The following is a 19993-nucleotide window of genomic DNA, read 5'->3' as shown; positions in this document are numbered from 1 at the left end:
GATGGTGGCATGGTGGCTTATGTCATCTGGGCCTCAAGGCTATTGGGAGGGGCACCCACCTCCCCTGTTCCAGCCTTCACAGCAGAGGGTCATTGGCTCGGGTTGGTCGTGCCTTCCCCTCCCCACTGCCCTGCTCCCCTGCCATTGCCATGGCCTGGGGATGGCAATACCTGGATTGGCTCAGGCTCCAGGCTCACGTCCACTCCTGGAACTGGCAGTGTGGCCAGGCCCATGTGGGAGGGGGCTTCACCCAGGGCACAGAGGATATAGATGCCAAAAGGAGGGAGGAAGTGGTTGTGGGCTGGCTGCAAACCAGCACACCTCCTGCGGGAGTCACAGTTTAGTCTTTTTTTTTTTTTTTTTTTTGAGACGGAGTCTCGCTCTGTCGCCCAGGCTGGAGTGCAGTGGCCGGATCTCAGCTCACTGCAAGCTCCGCCTCCCGGGTTCACGCCATTCTCCTGCCTCAGCCTCCCGAGTAGCTGGGACTACAGGCGCCCACCACCTCGCCCGGCTAGTTTTTTTTTTTTTTGTATTTTGTAGTAGAGACGGGGTTTCACCGTGTTAGCCAGGATGGTCTCGATCTCCTGACCTCGTGATCCGCCCGTCTCGGCCTCCCAAAGTGCTGGGATTACAGGCTTGAGCCACCGCGCCCGGCCGGGAGTCACAGTTTAGAAAGGGTTTATTAGAAGTGTGTCCAGATCAGTGTGGAATATGAAAATGTGAGCTGCGCAAAGTGACATGTTCCGGAAAGTGTGATGAGGGAGGGCAAAGAGTTTTTTAGTGCTGAAGTCAAGTGGCCGCGAAGTCTGGTGTCACGTGGAGTGGGGCTCTTGTATGGGAGTGAGTGGGAGTGACAGAGCAGGGCATGCCAGGGATGGCTTAAGGCGACCTGTTGGGGAGGTCTGAGCTGGAGCACCCCCTGGCCCTCTAAAGGGTCATATGTGCTCACTATGCCCTGTGATTTTCCTGAGTTGCTTCCATAGTCTGTACTCTCAAGCCCCATGCAGCCTATCTCCGCGGCACATTTCAGACCATGGGTAGTTGTGTGGCACTTTCACTCACCCATGTGGGAAGGAGGCCCCACTGCAAGTCTTCTGGTCATTGGACTGCCTGCTTCAAACCCTGGCTCTGCCACTAATTAGCTACATGGCTATGGGTAAGTCGGCTTCCCTGAGCCTCAGTCTCCTCAGTTGTAAGACAGGGATACCAGCAGCACGTGCCTTGCAGGGTGCTTTAGATGTTTTGCATTTGATCACAAATTTAAATTGCTTAGCTGGCACCCAGGAAAAATTCAACTTTTAGGGACTATTATTATTATTTTGAATCAGGCTCTCACTCTGTCACCCAGGCTGGAGTGTGGTGGTGAGATCTCGGCTTGCTGCAACCTCCGTCTACTGGGTTCAAGTGATTTCCTGCCTCAGCCTCCCAAGTAGCAGGGACTACAGGCGTGAGCCACTGTGTCCAGCCTTATGGACTATTATTTAAAAAGACATGTTAAAGAATCTACACTTCGAGAAGAAGAGCCAGACTTGATTAGGTTTTTTAGGCTTCGAATGCACTTTATTTTCCCATTTTCTCACATTCTCTCTCTCTGAGGCAGAACTGCACTGTTCTGTGAGCCCACTGTTCAGACAGGCTTGTGGATCTCAAGGTATGTGGAAAATGCTGATTGGCTCTGTTCCTAAATTTCCCGGCTTCTCACTGGTGCACAGTTAGTAAAGGAAGAGTTCTTTTAATTTGAGAAATGTGCTGGGCATGGTGGCTCATGCCTGTAATCCCAGCACTTTGGGAGGCCGAGGCAGCAGATCACCTGAGGTCAGGAGTTTAAGACCAGTTTGGCCTACATGGCGAAATCCCATCTCTACTAAAAATCCCAAAATCAGCTGGGCATGGTGTCAGGTGCCTGTAATCCCAGCTGCTCCAGAGGCTGAGGCAGGGAGAATTGCTTGAACCTCGGAGGTGGAGGTTGCAGTTAGCCAAGATTGTGCCACTGCACTCCAGCCTGTGCTACAGAGTGAGACTCTGTCTCAAAAAAAAAAAAAAAAAAAAAAAGGTGTGAAGATTTCCCCGCACCCCCACTCCCACTGCCCTGTCCCTGTACCCCCAACTCCATTTATACGCTGTGAGGTTTCCTGCCCACCATCCACAGAGACCCTTGTCAACACAGCCGGTGCACCTCAGCTGGGAATGTGTCTCAATGTCTTTAAACTTCTCAGAAGTCTCAGTTTTACCCCTATTAACACACCCAGCAGTGGAAACAGCAGAAATTGCTCTTCTTTTGTAAAGAGAGTTGTGTTTCAGAGGGTTGTTTGTTTGAAATGTAATTTCTTCAGCTCATTATGTCAAAACTGGCATTTGAAGCATACATGAGGACTCTTGCTAACAGCCTTTTGTATTTGGATTCTTCAGGGAAACAGAATCAATAGGGTGTGTGTGTGTATGCGTGTGTGTGTGTGTATGTGTGGAGAGATAGCTAGAGAGAGAGAGAGGAGGGAGGTGGGGAGAGAGAGAGAGAGAGAGAGAGAGAGAGAGAGAGAGAGAGGCTTATTGTAAGGAATCAACTGATGCGATTATGGAGGCTGACAGTCCCAAGATCTGCCATCTGTAAGCTGGAGACCCAGGAGGGCTGGTGGTATAAGGTCCAGCCTAAATGCAGACAAGCTGCAGAGTCACAAAGAGCCGATGTTTCAGTTTGTGTCCCAAGGCAGGAAAAAACTGATGTCCGAGTTGGAAGGCAGTTAGACAGGAGGAGTTCTCCTACTCCCTGAGGGAAGGCTCTGTTTTTTTATTCTATTCAAGCCTTCAACTGCGTGGATGGGGCCCACGCACATTAGGGAGGGCCATCTGCTGTACTCAGAGCCCGTTGATTCCACTGTTAATCTCATCTAGGGCCATCCTCGCAGACAGTGTGACCAAACGTCTGGGCACCCTGTGGCCCACTCAAGTTGTCATAGAAGCATTAGGCATCACGCCTTTGGTATATAATCTTGGGATTTTTTATTTTCTGGGGTTGCTTGGCTGCAGAGGCTGGCATTAAAGCATCATGGGCCACAGTGTTCTAGATGCTGGTGTAGTTTTCTTCCTTCTCCCATGGGTTGGTGTTCAAGGGCCTTATTTTAGCTCAGCAGGCTAATTTTCTTATTGTAAGACTCTATACATGAACAATAAGATTATAGAGAAGGAAGAGTGATTTTATAGGTTCCCGGGATTCACTCCCACAAGGCAGGGCCAGGGCTGAAGTCAGAGCCTCCAGAGCCTTCTCCCAGGGTCAGCCATCAGTCCTGCCCCAGGGCCAATGACTACATGAGGCACCAAGTTCCAAGTATGCAATGAGGTTTGCGAATCCGATTTTGCATTTTCTGGGCTTTGCGATGCCTGAAAAAGAGTCACAAACATGACTATGACTCCTCAGCCTGAAGCCATCTGGGTGTGTCCTTTTGAAGGTCCACAGGGGACTTTCTCATGTCCTTGGGTTTGCAGGACATTTCCTTTTCTACTGTTCCAGATGCTTGTTCAGCTGCATGTCAGAAATGGACAGTCCAGCCTTGCCCCTTTGCAGAAGCCAAGCTTTCCTGCCAGATAGCCACAACTTGTCTGGACAGGGATTTAGGGCTGTCTTCCCGAGAAAGGCGTGTAGATCAGGAGTTTGACCTTAGACTCAGAGGTTTGAGGATGGGTGGTTTTTCTTGTGGTTTTGTCTTGGATTGCTTGTGGCATTTGGATCCACTTCTGGGCTTAAATTTCCCCCTTCCAGTGTTGAGATGGAATTGGTCCGGGATCATAAGTCATCCAGGGCAGAATGCAGAGATTTATTTTACTCCTTTGGAGGGAGGTGGAGAGAAGAATCTCTTGGGGGAGAGAATGTGAATCCAACTGTTTATAAAGTTAGCATTTAAGTCCCACACAAAGCTTGCTTCCTAAATACTGTTGTCCCAAGGCTACTGGCAAGGTGACTGGCTGTATGCCCCTTTGGTTTATCCTCTTACCACAAGGCTTGGCATCTGCACCATGCTTTATCCTGTGTTCAGAATCCAGGTAGATTCACACCCATGCCTGTGCTCGCGTGCGAGCGTGTGTGTGTGTGTGTGTGTGTGTGTGCACCTGTGATGAAAGCAGAGAGGAAAAATGCTGTGTGATGAGGCTTGGGTGTCATCAGACTTTACAGCTGATTTTTCCCCCTCTTCCAAAATCCTACTCCTTTTCTTTACGCAAGGAAACATGAGAAGTGGGTGCTGTGGGTTGTGTAGGTTGCTTTATGCCAAAGACATGATGTGACACTTTGGTAAACCATGTTTTTGGTAAATCATATCAGTTAAGACAAGACCAAGTTGCTGTTGCTAAGAAATTTTTAGAAAACCTGAAAGTGAAGTTCTGTTTTCATTCATTTTGCCAACTTACTGGAGAGTTTCTCTGTGCTGAAGACAAAGAGATCTCGCGTGTGCCTTTGATGTGGTCTCCACTCAGGAATAGCTTACAGTCAGCAAGAAGAATGTGTAGGGAACCTGATTCTTCAGTGCCCTGTTTATGACTTTCTGGGTTGGCTGGTTTCTCATAGACAGTATTAAATATTCTGAAAAAGGAGGGACATCAGTGAATACAAAGCAATTAGGAAAAAGTTCAAGAGAGTGGAGGAACAAACACAAAGAACGTTAGTCATCACACTAATAGTGTTATTCCCAGTGGTATCCTAGACCCTCTAGCCATGTTCTGATACATATCACAGCCTTTGTGCAGAGAGTCTTAGGCTAGAGGCTGAAGTGGCTTGTGTCAGTGCTTTCCCTGCAGCCCACGGTGACTCTCTACCATCCTAAAGGTAAAAACATAGTGTTAGGTCTGGCTTGGTGGCCCATGCCTGTCATCCCAGCACTCTGAGAGGCTGAGGCGGGAGGATCACTTGAGTTCAGGAGTTCGAGACCAGCCTGAGCAACATAACAAGACCTCATTTCTACTACAGATAGAAAAAAAAATCCAGCCAGGTTTGGAGGCATGTGCCTGTAGTCCCAGCTTCTCAGGAAGCTGAGGTGAAAGGGTTACTGAAGTCTGGGAGGTTGAGGCTGCAGTGAACTATGATTGCACCACTGCACTCCAGCCTAGGTGATAGAATACGACCCTGTCTTTATTTTATTTTATTTTATTTTGAGACGGAGTCTCATTCTGTCGCCGGCTGCAGTGCAGTGGTGCGATCTCAGCTCACTGCAACCTCTGCATCCCGGCTCAAGTGATTCTCCTGCCGCGCCTCCTGAGTAGCTGGGACTGCAGGCGCTTGCCACAATGACCAGCTAATTTTTGTGTTTTTAGTGGAGACGGGGTTTCACCATATTATCCAGGATGGTCTCAATCTCCTGACCTCGTGATCTGCCTGCCTTGGCCTCCCAAAATGCTAGGATTACAGGTGTGAGCCACCACACCCAGCTGAGAGCCTGCCTTTAAAACACAAAACAAAACAAGGAAACAAAACCAGAACACTGTAGTGTTGTAACCATTTTCCTCATGAATCCTCATGATGGAAACAAAATTGACTCATTTTCACAAGCCCTTGACCTAGGAGAAACGATGTAGTGATGTAGCATATTTAACTCCTCTTTATCATCCCTAATAGTGACTTTTGCCAGGAGCCTGCTGTGTGCAGGCATAACTGCATCATCTCATGCAGTTCTCCCTCACCTGTGAGGAAGACTTTTCCTATCCAATGTGGTTTGTGAGGGAATGGAAGCTCAGGGAGGTGAACTGACTTGCCCCTGATCACACAAGCACAGAGCAGCCCATTTCTGACCCAGCTCTCCCCTGACTGGCCCATAGGGCAGCACCCTCAAGCATCAGGCTGTGACAAACCTGGTCCTCATTGGACATCTTGATCTTTGGGGTTTTTTTTAAAAGCATGAATTTTGCTTTCTTAAAATACTACGTTTGTGGCTGGGTGCCGTGGCTCATGCCTGTAATCCTAGCACTTTGGGAGGGCAAGGCGGGTGGATCATGAGGTCATAAGATCGAGACCATCCTGGCTAACACGGCAAAACTCCTTCTCTATGAAAAATACAACAAAAATTAGCTGGGTGTGGTGGCGGGTGCCTGGGACTCAGGATGCTGAGGCAGGAGAATGGCGTGAACCTGGGAGGCAGAACTTGCAGTGAGCCGAGATCACGCCACTGCACTCAAGCCTGGGAGACAGAGTGAGACTCTGTCTCAAAAAAAAAAAAAAAATATATATATATATATATATATATATATAGAGAGAGAGAGAGAGAGAGAGAGAGAGAGCGAGAGCATTTGTGTATTCTTTATCTTGCTTACTGAGTTTTTAGTGCTCAGGCCAGGGACCTCTGCTTTAAGGGTTAGCAAGGCCAGTCACTCACTTGAGGTCCCATGATCGTAAGTGGGTTAGCAGGGCGTTCACCGAATCTGCTGGGAGTGGTCTCAGCAGCCAGGCTGGAGGCAGCAGCATGGTTTGCCTTCTGTCAGATCCTCCTGCTCTCAGACAGAGGAAGGAAACCTGACTTAACACCAGCTGCTAAGTTGCTGTCAGGTCCTCTGGGGCTTGGGCCCAATGACTCTTTCTCTCTCAGCTGTGTTCTCATGAATGTGCTTCTTCTCCTGCAGGTCAGGAAAGAGGTTAAAGAAGACCCGCAAGTATGATATCATCACCACTCCAGCTGAGCGAGTGGAAATGGCGCCGCTAAATGAAGAGGATGATGAGGATGAGGACTCCACAGTATTCGACATCAAATACAGGTACAGGGTGGAGACAGAGGCTTCCTCCTGGTCTTGGGGCAGTGGGTTGGTGGGACCTCAAGGTCAGGCATGATGTCCATGTGTTCTTGTTTTTTGGTTAAGTGTTGGGCCCTGGGGTGTTCTGCACATGGAGAGACCTGCTCTGATCTTGTATTAGTCCATTTTCGTGCTGCTAATAAAGACATACCTGGGACTAGGTAATTTATAAGGAGAAGTTTAATTGACTCACATTTCCACATGGCTGCAGAGGCCTCACAATCATGGTGGAAGGCAAGGAGTAGCAAAGTCACATCTTACATGGATGATGGCAGGCAAGAGAGCTTGTGAAGGGGAATTCCCCCTTATAAAACCATCAAATCTTTTGAGACTTATGCACTGTCAGGACTAGAGCAGCACGGGAAGACCCACCCCCATGATTCAATTACCTACCAGGTCCCTCCCACAATACGTGGGAGTTGTGGGAGCTACAATTCAAGATGAGATTTGGGTGGAGACACAGCCAAACCATATCAGATCCCTTCCTAGAACACACTGCACCTGGAAACCCAGCAGAGAATTGCTTATTTATTGCTTTTCCCAAATGAGAACACGAAGTCACCTTTAAAGAAGGAAAAGGAGGATTGTGCTTCAGACAACAAGCTAGATGTCCACTGGCTGTGGGGGTCCGGCCCAAGCAGCCATGTGTGCCACACACTGGGCACCCAAACAGAAACTTATCTTTCAGCCTCACTTATGTCAATAGCTGAGGATGTGGGTGACTGGGTAGGTGGCATTCCTGCTTGGATGGAGTTTACTGATGAGCTCCAAAGGCAGGTGACTTTGTGACTTTAGGATTGTAGTGTGTGGGTTTTCAGATCATTTTGAGGTGTACTTTGAATATGTGAGCTTCTTAATGGAAGAGGTGAGGATGAGCATAGTTTTGAGATGAGGGCTCGAAGATCCAGAGAAGGGGCATTGCTTGACCAAAGTCCCAATTAGTAGTAAAAGTGGAATAGAAATGCAGGCCTGTCCCTGTCTGGGCTCCCCACATTCCGTGGCTTCTGCATGTCTGGGAGACGAGCCTTCCACACCTGTGTTCCTCAGCACAGCCTTGGCGGTCCTTGGCCCTTCTGCATAAATCAGTTGTCAGATTCAACAAGACAAGTGTTTGGGATTTTGATTGGAACTGCATTGCCTGTAGATCAATTTAGGGAGAATCAGCACTTTTACTTTGACTTTTCCAATCCATGAATAGAGAATGGATTTTCCATTTATTGGGTATTTAAAAAAATGTTTTTCAGTACTTTCTTTTTTTTTTTTTTTTTGAGACGGAGTCTCGCTCTGTCACCCAGGCTGGAGTGCAGTGGCCGGATCTCAGCTCACTACAAGCTCCGCCTCCCGGGTTTACGCCATTCTCCTGCCTCAGCCTCCCGAGTAGCTGGGACTACAGGCGCCCGCCAACTCACCCGGCTAGTTTTTTTTTTTTGTATTTTTTAGTAGAGACGGGGTTTCACTGTGTTAGCCAGGATGGTCTCGATCTCCTGACCTCGTGATCCACCCGTCTCGGCCTCCCAAAGTGCTGGGATTACAGGCTTGAGCCACCGCGCCCGGCCTTCAGTACTTTCAAAAATTTACGTATAAATGTTTTATACATTTTTATTAGATATATTCTCACAGGTGTTTTACATTTTGATATGTAAATTTTTTACTTTAAAGTACTATTTTATTTATACTCATATCTGGAAAAAAGACTGTATTATCACGTTTACATACATACTGGTTTTGGAAGCTGAGTTTGTTAGTGAATCACACCTAAATCTTATGAAGAACTTGAAAGCATTAAAACGGATTGGTTATGGATAGCAGAATGGGAGAAAAATCCCCTTAGCTGTAATTTGCATTTTAGGTAAAGGGCAGCACCCTTTGAAAACAATCAAATCAATTGGTAATATTTATCCATACCACAAAATAATGCACAGTTAGCCCTCTGTACCTGAGGGTTCCACATCTGTAGGCTCAACCAACCACAGATTGAAAATATTCGGGCATGGTGGCTCATGCTTGTAGTCTCAGTACTTTGAGAGGCCGAGGAGTGCAGATCTCTTGAGCTCTGGAGTTTGAGACCAGCCTGGACCACATGGTGAAACCCCACCTCTACACAAAAAAATAATGCAAAAATTAGCCAGGCATGGTGGTGCATGCCTGTAGTCCCAGCTACTTGGGAGACTGAGGTGGGAGGATCACTGGAGCCTGGGAGGTCAAGGCTGCAGTGAGCCATGAGCATGCCACTGCACTCCAGCCTGGGCAACAGAGCAAGGCCCTGTCTTAAAAAAAAAAAAGAAAAAAGAAAATTTTGGGAAAAAAACAATACAACAGTGAAAATAATGCAAATCCAAAAAACAATATAGTATAACAACTATTTACCTCGTGTTTACATTGTGTATTAGGTATTAGGAATACTCTAGAGATGATTTAAAGTATACTAAAGAATGTGCATAGAATACTTGCAAATACTATACCATTTTATATAAAAGACTTGAGCATCTGTGGATTTTGGTCTTTGCAGGAGGTCTTGGAACCAATTCTCTGAGGATAACAAGGGATGACTGTGTACATAGGAAAGTTAGTGACTCTATTGAGTTTATCGCTAAGCCATTTTATCTGTCTCACACTCAATACAAAGAAGTAAAATATAATGTGAAGAAAACCATGTCCTCATCACTATTCACAGTCAAGAGTCCACTTCCTCCTGCAGGGCTGGGAATATTGTACAACAGGGAGCATTTAATGGTTCAAGTGGATCAATGTAGTGTTTTGATTCTGAGCCACTGAACAGCATCTCATCAATCTTTGGTGACTGAGCTAACTCCATGGGAACAATGATAGACGGAACGATTTTTGTGGTATCTCCACATCCCACTAAATAAGAGAAGACCCTAAACAAAGAAAAATATAACGATCAATCTGCTCAGAAATTCTCTTTATAGACTGTTTCCTAGAAGGTGGGAAAAGGGGCCTTTCCCTGAGGGCATAGACATCTGTATTATTGTGGCCTGGTTGCTGGACTGATGTTGTGTCTGGTATGATGAAGATAAGGCACACATTGAACCAGTGTCAGATTAAGAAATTTCCACAGCTTGTCTCTGTTCTTCAAACAATGGAGCGAGTTCCTTTTCTAGGCTGACAATGAGTGCCATATTGGCACTGCTGCTGGCTGTGAAACAGACTAACTACTAAAGGTAAACTACTAAAGGTAAACCACCTGGTGGGTATTAAAGTTAACAGACAAGTCCAAGCTTGTGTTTTGAAAGTCCAGGTTGGCTTGCTGGCTGGCGTGTTGCAAGGGCAAAAGTAAGTGAGACCCCTGGTCTGCAGGCATGCTCTGGGTCATTTTCGTTGGCCACTTTAATGATGTGCATTCCATCTCTATCTGACACAGCAATAGTGCGGGACCCGTCAACACTTGGTGGTTTTTTTTTTTTTTTGAGATGGAATCTTTGTCGCCCAGGCCAGAGTGCAGTGGCACTATCTTGGCTCACCGCAACCTCCGCCTCTCAGGTTCAAGCAATTCTCCTGCCTCAGCCTCCTGAGTAGCTGTGACTACAGGCATGTACCACCATGCACAGCTGATTTTTTGTATTTTTAGTGGTGATGGGGTTTCACCATGTTGGCCAAGATGGTCTCAATCTCTTGACCTCGTGATCCACCTGCCTTGGCCTCCCAAAGTGCTGGGATTACAGGTGTGAGCCATGGCACCTGGCCAACACTTGGTGGTTTTCAATACAGGAATAGTGTTAGCTTCCTGAAGCACCTTAGTGGTGTCTCCTCTGCCCCTATTCTAGGCAGAAACTCCGGACCCTGCAGATCCCTCTGTATTAGTTTTCCACTCCAGACCATCAGCCTTAAAGAACCCCTTTGCCCCACCGATCAATCTCCATGCCTGGGTTTCTGCTTCTGGGGCTGCCAGGTTCTCTCTGCTGTCATTCTGGGGACAGTGTCAAAAGCAGATTTCTCTGCAAGCCGCCACCTCATGATTCATGACTTTGTCTCTGATGTCTCTTAAAAAAATATTATCCTTAAACTTTTTGTTTATTGCAGTTATTTTTAAAAGATACTGATTTTTTAACAAAAATCCAGCAACCTTGCTAAACTTTTATTAATTCTTGTAGGATAAATGTGGAATCTTTGGGTCTTCTGTGTAGATATGTCATCTGGGACTAAGAAGAGTCCTTGTCCCTGCTCCCAAGTCCTTAAACGTTTTATCTCTTCTTTTGCCTTTTCTGCTTTCCTTCCTTGAGAAGTTTGTGCTGTTTGTGGTTGAAATAAAATCAGAATGTGAGTGAACTTGGAGGTGAGTCACTAGACACGAGCCCACTGCAGTCCTCAGGCCTAAAGATGAGTGACTGTTTAGAAAGACTAAGTAGTGCTGGCTTTTCTTGTTACAGAGGTAATGTTAAGCTGTAGAAAATACAGATAATAAACAGGAAAGATACAATTACCTATCATCTCACTACTTACCAGTAACCACTAGAGTGTGTGTGAGTACATATATGTGGAACTTTCTTTTTTATAGAAATAAGACTGTATTATACACGCTGTTTTGGCACATTTTTCTACCCAAACAATGAATCATGAGCAACTTTTCAGGTCAATAGGTGTGAAAGAACAAAGAGTTTAGGACATTGCATGTTTGGTTTAATGTTTTTGTGAACTTCTTTGTCTGCACATTGCTAATCTGTTCACAGGTACTTGTTTTTCCCATTTAGACATAACTCAGCCAAATGTTTCAGTTCTCTCTAGGAAACAGACTACATTTAAATCAGATGAATCATGACTTTGGGTTATTTTATGATTGAGTGGAAAGAGGAAAATCACGTTTTTGGCACCAGGGCAGTAAGGCAGAGTAACCTGCTTCTTATTCTTTCCCAGGCAACTCTCTGAGAACATCTTGTGACCTAGAGCCTTTGCCTATCAGCCAGGTTTTTTTTTTTTTTTTCTTTTTTTCCCCTCAAAGTTTTCAGCCAGGTAGGAAATGAAGGAGGAATAAGAATACAGGCAGCGTAGGAGATAAGACCTCAAGTGTGTAGGGCCAGAGTTTGGGAGGGAGGGAGGAGTTCTATAGAAATGAGTCTCTAACTCTGTACTTAAAAAGGCTAATTAGAAGGGGAAATGATAGCTAACTGGAGTATAAGAGTACCCTGGGGTTTTGAAATGGTTCTATCTTTCAAGAGGCATTTGGGTTTCCGCTGCATGTGTTTTGAGCTTTGTTGCCTAGTGTGCAGTTGTGTGGATGCTCTGGGCCTCTCTGCATTCCCGGTTTATTACAGGAGACTTTGGTGTCCCCCAGGACGAGAGAGATGTGGGCTCTTCCTCCCGTGTGTGTGGCAGGCGGCCCAGCAGCTGTGACAGGCGCAGCCCAAAGGCACACTGCTGGGAGAACGCGCTGCTCCTGCCAGCCCTGCCTCCCTGCCAAGAGGGAGGTCCCTGTCCCCGCTTCTTATATGTGGAAAAGATGTGGCCCCGTGGGGTGTGTGGACGTGCATTCTAGAAATCCCTGCTTCCCACCCTCTTGTGGGTAGGGCTTCCTTCGGGAGTATAATTAGAAACCCATGAGATTTCCGCTGTAATGCTGAGGGCTTTGGCTGGTGTCTTGTCTTGGAAACCAAGGGCATTTTTGTGCAGCTTGCAGCATGAGGCCTCTGCAGGGTAGGCAGGGAGTATGGGAAAACAGACCTGGCTTGCTACCCGGGAGCTCTGAGTCCCCATGGATGCCCTCATGGCAGTTGCTAAACACACTCAAGGCAGTGACTTCTTGCAGCTGCTTCTACTTACTGAGGACCTCTGAATGGCTGAGCACCCCATGCTTCCTTGTGGTCTTCTGAGGGTGAACTGTTAGGAGCATCAACAGATGGACAGCTGCCTGGGCGGTAGGTATGGAAACAATGGGCATCATGAGCTTCTGAGGCCTGGAAGGAACCGGAGAGGAGCCAGTGACTTGCAGGGTAACTATCTGAAACAGCATCGGAAGCCATCCCCAGACCAGTTTGAATAAACCTCTGCCAGTCCTCTTCCTTGCAGAATGCAGAGCATATGTGTTAAAAATGGGCATCGCCCCGAGAATTTTTGTTTGTTTGGGAAGCAATATTGGCAGCCTGCGGGCAGTTTTCATTTAAGGTGTCTCGCTCAAAGCCAGGGCACCTTAAAAATTCTTGTGTCTTATGTCTACAAGGATGGAGCCTATGTGAACAGGAATCTGATCAAACAAACAAAGAGGAAAGGGAAAGAAAGAAAAAGAAACGAGGGAACCAAGGAAGGAAGGAAGGAAGGAAAGACGAACAACACAAATCATCCTAAGTATCAATGCTTTTGCAAAAGCAAGCCATGTTTTTCAGGTGTTCTTTTCTTGTGTATCCCTGGATGGAAGCAGGGACACATGACACATGGTGGTGGTGTCCCCGCATCTCTCTGTCTCAGACATACTCACAGACAGGCCAGGCCTCCTCCCTCTGGCTTCTCCGTCATTCACTCGTGGGGCCGCTGCGTCCTCTTCCCAGGGTGTCCTTGCCGGCTGCACAGAGAGGTCAGCTGCCAGGGTGCCGGACGCCACTGACAGGTGCTGCAACAGGTGCTCCTGTGTTGACAGCTATTTCACCGGTCAGACAAGCTTCTTGTAAAACATGGGCCAGACGCAAGTGGGGACATGTCATTCTCCTTGTGTGGGATGGTTGTAACCCGGTGTCATCCTATAGCACAGTGGGAAATCTGAACAAGCCTGGGCCGTGGCAGCTAAATATGCCTTCACTTCCTACAGAGATTTTGGTGGGGGTGGTGGTCGGCATTGACTCTTTCTGACTTACCTTAACAATGAAATGTCACTAGCAATTTGGCAGTTCTGGGGAATGAGAAGGGGGGCTGAGAGAGGCCTTTTGGAATCTCTGCTTGTCATCTAGAGTGTGTCTAGTTGGTGAGCCTGATAATTCCCTTCACCATGAGTACAGGCTAGGTAAGCCTGGCCTTGCCCTCGAGGGGCCTGTGTTGAGAGTGGGAGACAGCAGGAGCATGGCCACTTGTTTTTTTTTTTTTTTTGAGAGGAGCCTCACTCTTGTTGCCCAGGCTGGAGTGCAGTGGCCCGATCTTGGCTCATTGCAACCTCTGCCTCCCGGGCTCAAGCGATTCTCCTGCCTCAGCCCCCTGAATAGCTGAGATTACAGGCGCCTGCTACCACGCCCAGCTAATTTTTGTATTTTTAATAGAGATGGGGTATCACCATGTTGGTCAGGCTGGTCTCGAACTCCTGACATCAAGTGATCTGCCCGCCTTGGCCTCCTGAAATGCTGGGATTACAGGTGTGAGCCACTGTGCCTGGCTGAGCATGGCCACTTCTAAGACCACCTGGCTCTCACAGAGGAAGGAACAGGTGCTGTGGGCAGCCAGGAAGGGGGCAGTAAGTTCTTCCCAGAGGAGGTGAAACTTACGAGTTTGAGAGGACCAGGAAGTGAGCCCAAGGTGGCTCAACGTGTAGGGAGTAGTGAGGGCATTCCAGGGAGAAGTTACAGCAGGTGCAGGCACAGGGACGTTTGAGCCAGCATAGGGATGTTGGGTGAGCGGCAGCTTTGATCCTCTGTCCCCCAAGCCACTCCTCGGGGGAACCCCAAAGCTTCTGGCCCATAGATGGCCACAGGGAAACAGCTAGATGACGTTGAGAGAGCCAGGACTTTACAACCAGCCTCCTCTGGAGACAGCCTGTTCCCTCCACTGTCCCTGGAGTATTGTTCGTGAGTCCCAGTCACCCCAGAGAGCCTGAAGGCCCAGCCAACTACATGGCTGAAACTTGGGGTATGGCTCTACCATCTCCTGGAGAGACCCAGAGAGCCAGTGGCCAGGCCTGACCTGGGCAGGCGTTGGCATGTGCGGGTGGACTTCTCCCCGTGGAGGAGCGTGAAGGATTCTGCGATGAGCAGTGTGGCTCCCTACCTTGTGTACGTGTGGGCGTTTCTTAAGTACACGGATAGAGACAGCAACCTGAGGGTGAGGTGAGGGCAAACAGCCTGGTAGGGGATCCCCGTAAGATTCAGAGCAGTCCCGTGGGATGCCCAGACACTCACAGAGGTGAATTTCAGCATGGCAGTGGTACAGAGTTTGCATCTCCGTTGATTCTGCCGGCTGCTTTCTCCAGAGCCCACAGGCCTGCTGTGGCCAGATCTGCTCTGGCACAGCTACGGTGATCAGGTCCCTGCCCTCAGCTCTGATTCTTGGTCTTTGAAATCTTCACTGCTCCTCCTCAGTTCCTGTGCCCCCACCCCTCATCCTCGACTTTGACCTTGCAGCAAGAGGCAGTGGAAGGCCTGATGGTGGAGTCAGACCTGGTAGGAGCCTTAACATTGGGGGTCCTTAGTCCCTTCCTCTTTGCAGTGGGGGATATGAGTGCTTGGGCTTTGAGATGTTGGTTTGAGAGGATAGATCCCCCGACTCCCCAACCCACAGAAGGGGCCAGGGGATCAGTATAAGAAAGCCAGCCTCCTGTACAGCTTGGACATGGCTTGCTGGAGACTTTTCTCTTTCTCTAGTCTGTTGAGTAGGGTTTTTTTTTTTTTTTTTTTGAGATGATCTTGCTCTGTCACCCAGGCTGGAGTGCAGTGGCAAGATATTGGCTCACTGTAGCCTCAACCTCCTGGGTTCAAGTGATCATCCCACTCAGCCTCTTGGGTAGCTAGGACTACAGACACACGCCACCATGTCCAGCTAATTTTTGTAGTTTTTGTAGAGACAAGCTTTCATTATGTTGCCCAGGCTGGTCTCTAACTACTGGGTTCAAGCGATTCTCCTAACTGGACCTCCCCAAGTGCTGGGATTACGGGCATGACCCACCGTGCCTGGCTTATGTTTTCTCTTTAAACAACTTTTTATGTGGAAAAAAAATTAAATTTCATGCAAAAATAAAAATAGTGTAGGGAACTCCCTTGTACTTTTAACTCATATTTTCCTGTTAACGTTTTTTGCCTGTTTGCTTTCTGATTCATCCGTGTATATATGTGTGTGTGTGCACACAAACGGTTTTTACTAAACCATTGGAGGGTAAGTTATATATATCATGGCCCTTTCCTGCAAATAATTATGTATTTCCTAAAAATAGGATGTTTACATCTTCTAGTAAATAGCTACCTGATATGGTAATGTATTTGGTATTATGTAATATTATGACAGGCAGTTCATTATTCTGTAAATTCTATTAAATCCTTGTTATTTTTGCTCATGTAATTATATAATGCCCATAATCAAACATCAAGAGGTGATGGTGGCAGCTTTAACTGGTCAAATTTTCCCTCCTTTATTCTAAAGTCCCTTTTGATGATGTCTTGAGCAGATTCAGTTTTTTTTTTTTTTTTTTTTTTTTTGAGACAGAGTCTTTCTCTGTCACCCAGACTGGAGTACAGTGGTGCCATCTCAGCTCACTGCAACCTCTGCCTCCCGGGTTCAAGTGAGTCTCATGCCTTAGGCTCCTAAGTAGCAGGGATTACAGGCGTGTGGCACCACACCTGGCTAATTTTTGTAGTTTTAGTAGAGACAGGGATTCACCATGTTGGCCAGGCTGGTCTCGAACCCCTGACCTCAAGTAATCCACCCGCTGTGGCCTCCCAAATGCTAGGATTACAGGCGTGAGACACCACGCCTGGCTGCAGATTCAGTTTTTAAACTTATTTTTTTTTTTGAGACGGAGTCTCGCTCTGTCGCCCAGGCTGGAGTGCAGTGGCGCAATCTCGGCTCACTGCAAGCTCTGCCTCCGGGTTCATGCCATTCTCCTGCCTCAGCCTCCTGAGTAGCTGGGACTACAGGTGCCCGCCATCACGCCTGGCTAATTTTTTGTATTTTTAGTAGAGATGCGGTTTCACCGTGTTAGCCAGAATGTGATCCACCCGCCTCGGCCTCTCAAAGTGCTGGGATTACAGGCTTGAGCCACCATGCCTGGCCTAAACTTATTTATTGTACTTCTTATATTGTCTGACACTGTGGTGTGGGCCTGGGGTTTAAAGGTAAGGAAGCTTAGACGTGGCTTTTGTCTCAAGCTCCCAGTCTAAGCAAGAGACCAACGCTAATCAGATACATAAGCCAGGGGTCAACAAACTATGGCCCAGGGACCAAATCCAGCCCGCTGTCTGTTTTTGTACAGCTCAGGAGCCAAGAATGATTTTCACATTTTAATGGTTGAAAAAGAACTAAAGGAAAAATACTATTTTATGACAAGAGAAAGTAATATGCAATTCAAATTTCAGTGTCTATAAATAAGATTTTACTGGAACACAGCCATGGCCAAGCATTTCTTGCCGTGGCTGCTGTTCCACCACCACAGCAGGGTTGAGGAGTTATCACCGTGATTGTGGGACCTGCAGAGTTTACAGTATTTCCTCTCTGGATTTTACAGAAGAAGTTTTCCAACCCCTAGTGTAAACACCCTGGAAGTGCTGGCAAGGAGGGATAGATACAAGGAGAAAGAGGTTATGTTCTAGGGAGTCTGTGTGGGGAGCTGGGGGAGGGATCCTTAGTTGGGAGCTGAGGGGAGGGAGGGGGTTTGCTGGAAGAGTGGATTGTGCCTTCCAGACAGCACACTCAAAGGTCCTGTGGCTGGGGACTGTGACCTTTTCAATGGCTGAGAGGGTGAGGGATAGAGATGCTCAGGAGGGGTCAGAATGGGTGCGGGGCTCTGCCGGAAGGGGCTGACTCTTGTCCTTCCCTTTCTTTTAGGTAAAACCTGTTTCCCAGCCTGTTGGCATCCTGTGGAAAGTTGGTCAGCTGCAACCTGGGGTGTGAAGACCTGGAAGCCCTCTCACGTCAGACGTGTTGAAACCAAAATGAACGTTATGTATAAAACCCCAGCTCCATTGTGGGTGTCAGGCATCTGCTCAGAGTGTCACTGGCAAGCTCGTTTCCACATCACCACAACGGAGTTGCTTCTGCCACCCTTTGGGCGCCCCTTTAAAGTGTCCCCCACTTCTACTCCCCGTGTGAGAGGCTTTGTGCCTTGCTACGGAGCAAAGGGTAGAAACATGTTGATTTTAAAAAAGTTTTTTTAAGACAATTGTTGACAATAGTAAAAGAGATCAGGAGGATCAAGAATCTAAAACAAGCCTGAAGGATGTCCAACTGTGTATTTAGAATTTCTGACATTCTTCTCTACTGGATCTACACATTGGACCCCATCTGATCCTTTGCTGTTTTTTTGGCTTGGTCAGGTCCTGGCCTCATTTTGGCATTACCTGTGTCAGAGTTCAAGGTGGATGTGCTTAGAGCTGGTCAGCCCCTTCCAGACCTGGACACATCTGTGGTTCCTTTCCCTCCCTCCCTCCCTCCCTCCCTCCCTCCCTTCTCTCTCTCTTTCTTTCCTTCTTTCTTTTTCTTTCTTCTTTCTTTCTTTCTTTCTTTCTTTCTTTCTTTCTTTCTTTCTTTCTTTCTTTCTTTCTTTCTTTCTTTCTTCCTTTCTTCCTTTCTTCCTTTCTTCCTTTCTTCCTTTCTTCCTTTCTTCCTTTCTTTCTTTCTTTCTTCCTTTCTTTCCTTTCTTTCCTTTCTTTCCTTTCTTTCCTTTCTCTTTCTTGAAAAAAATGTTCAGCAGAAATCAGCATGGCTACTTCACAAAGAATTTCTAGTATCAGGGAAAAACTGTGTGCACTTGTGCTCATGTGCACATGTGTGATAAAAGTTTCTCCTTCTCTGAAGGGAAAGGAAAGTGCTAGGCAGCTTGTGATTAGCAGCATTCTTTGTGCTTTTTTGTTGTTCCTCTGCTCTGTCACAGTTCTACGTTGTTTGCCTTAGAAATGTAATTTTTAAAAACCATTTTAAAAATGAACGGTGATTCAGCTGGCTGGAAAAAAGCACACTGTCAGGGGGACTATATTTGAAGTCAGTCTAGACTGGGCTGGACTAGAAACCCGCCTGGACCCAGGAGGCCCCACAGGACCCAGGAGGTCCCTGCGGGAAGGCAGAGGTTCAGGTGAGAGTGGCTCACCTCTGAGCTGGTGAAGTGAAGACTCGCTGGTGATGTGACCCAAAGATCTGCTGCTGGCTTCTGGAGACAGGGCCTTGGGCTGACTTCTCAGGTTGATCGAGGCCTCCCGACGAGCGGTGTTCCCAGGCTAGAGGTGATTGGCTGCAACAAAGACGCTTCTAGTAGTCTATTAGCAGTGCCTTTGGGACCCTGGGATTTTGCTGTCTCTAGAAATGTGTTTTTTATTTTTTTATTTTTTATTTCCCCCTTTTTTCCTGGCGTTACTCCAGGGTTTATGTATTTGCCTATTTATTGTCCTGCTCTCTTTTTTTGGATGAAAACTCCAGCCTTTCCTGACTCACCTCCATCTTCAGGTTCTTCAGTTTTCTGAGAAGATTGGGGATATGTGGGAAGGGGCATGGGAGCTCGGCAGCCTCCACCTGCCAGGAAGGCAGTCTGGCCTCTGCAGGAAAGAGCAGAGCCCGTGGGAAGCCCTGGGTGAGGATGGCGCAGCTGGCCCACCACGCATGGCATTGCCAGCCACAGGGGGCCTGCGTGTAGTCTCTGCTCCCTGCATTTCACCTTCTTTGTTGACTTTCCTTCTCTGTTTTCCCCCATCTGTTTGCCAGAGGGGTGGGACTGGCAACAGAACAGCCGTGGCTGCTTTATCTCTCCTCTCCACGGTGTACTCAGGCCTGAGTGGTGACTCACGGGAGCCCAGCCACCTCGCAGCTGTTCGCCCCCTCAACCTTTGAACTGGAACTGCTGGCTCATACAGGGTTTTCGACCACTGCAGCTGAACCTCATGGAAAAGCTGGATTCCTCTGCCTTACGCGGAAATACCCGGGCTCCATCTGCCAGGTGCTCGCCACTGGTCCTGGTAGAAGTGGCAGCTGCTGAGAGTGACCTTCCAAATCCTTGGTGGCACTTCAGCACTACAGGCTCTCCAATAAAAACCCTTTAGACACAAACCCTGTGTACCTTGGGCTTGGATGTTTTCTGTGGTGCAGGCCAGCGAGGCGCCTTTTGTGAAGACAGATGTGGGCCCAAGGCTGAGGAGGAGGGCGGGGATGGGAGCTGGGTGGGAGGTATTTGGATCCTGGTGATTTAGAGAAAAGCTTGGAAATGAAAAAGGCTTGGGGGTGGAGGGGCGTGCATGCTGTTTTTACATCTACATACACAATTTACATTTACATATACAATTGGAGGCTCACTTGCTCATTTCCTGGAAGCTTGCTCCTTGGCTAGGAAATACTGAGCCCTAATTGTTTCCAGAGAATCTTGGGGCATCTCCAGAGAAGACAGAAT

The 19993-nt window shown here is 47.6% G+C and overlaps 1 protein-coding gene across 1 annotated transcript in view; it reads left to right on the top strand.

Moving 5' to 3' along the window:
• FAM174B (family with sequence similarity 174 member B) overlaps positions 1–19656 on the top strand; it is a 39022-nt gene extending 19366 nt beyond the window's left edge. The window contains exons 2-3 of the mRNA XM_005560555.5: positions 6598–6729; positions 17449–19656. Coding sequence (XP_005560612.2) covers positions 6598–6729; positions 17449–17452 — 136 coding nt within the window. The 3' untranslated portion in view covers positions 17453–19656. The remainder of the gene's footprint in view (positions 1–6597; positions 6730–17448) is intronic.
• The last annotated feature ends 337 nt before the right edge of the window (positions 19657–19993 follow it).

The sequence above is a fragment of the Macaca fascicularis genome, chromosome 7 (genome assembly GCF_037993035.2).
Source record: "Macaca fascicularis isolate 582-1 chromosome 7, T2T-MFA8v1.1".
NCBI lineage: Eukaryota > Metazoa > Chordata > Mammalia > Primates > Cercopithecidae > Macaca > Macaca fascicularis.
This window is presented reverse-complemented; position numbering and strand designations above follow the sequence as displayed.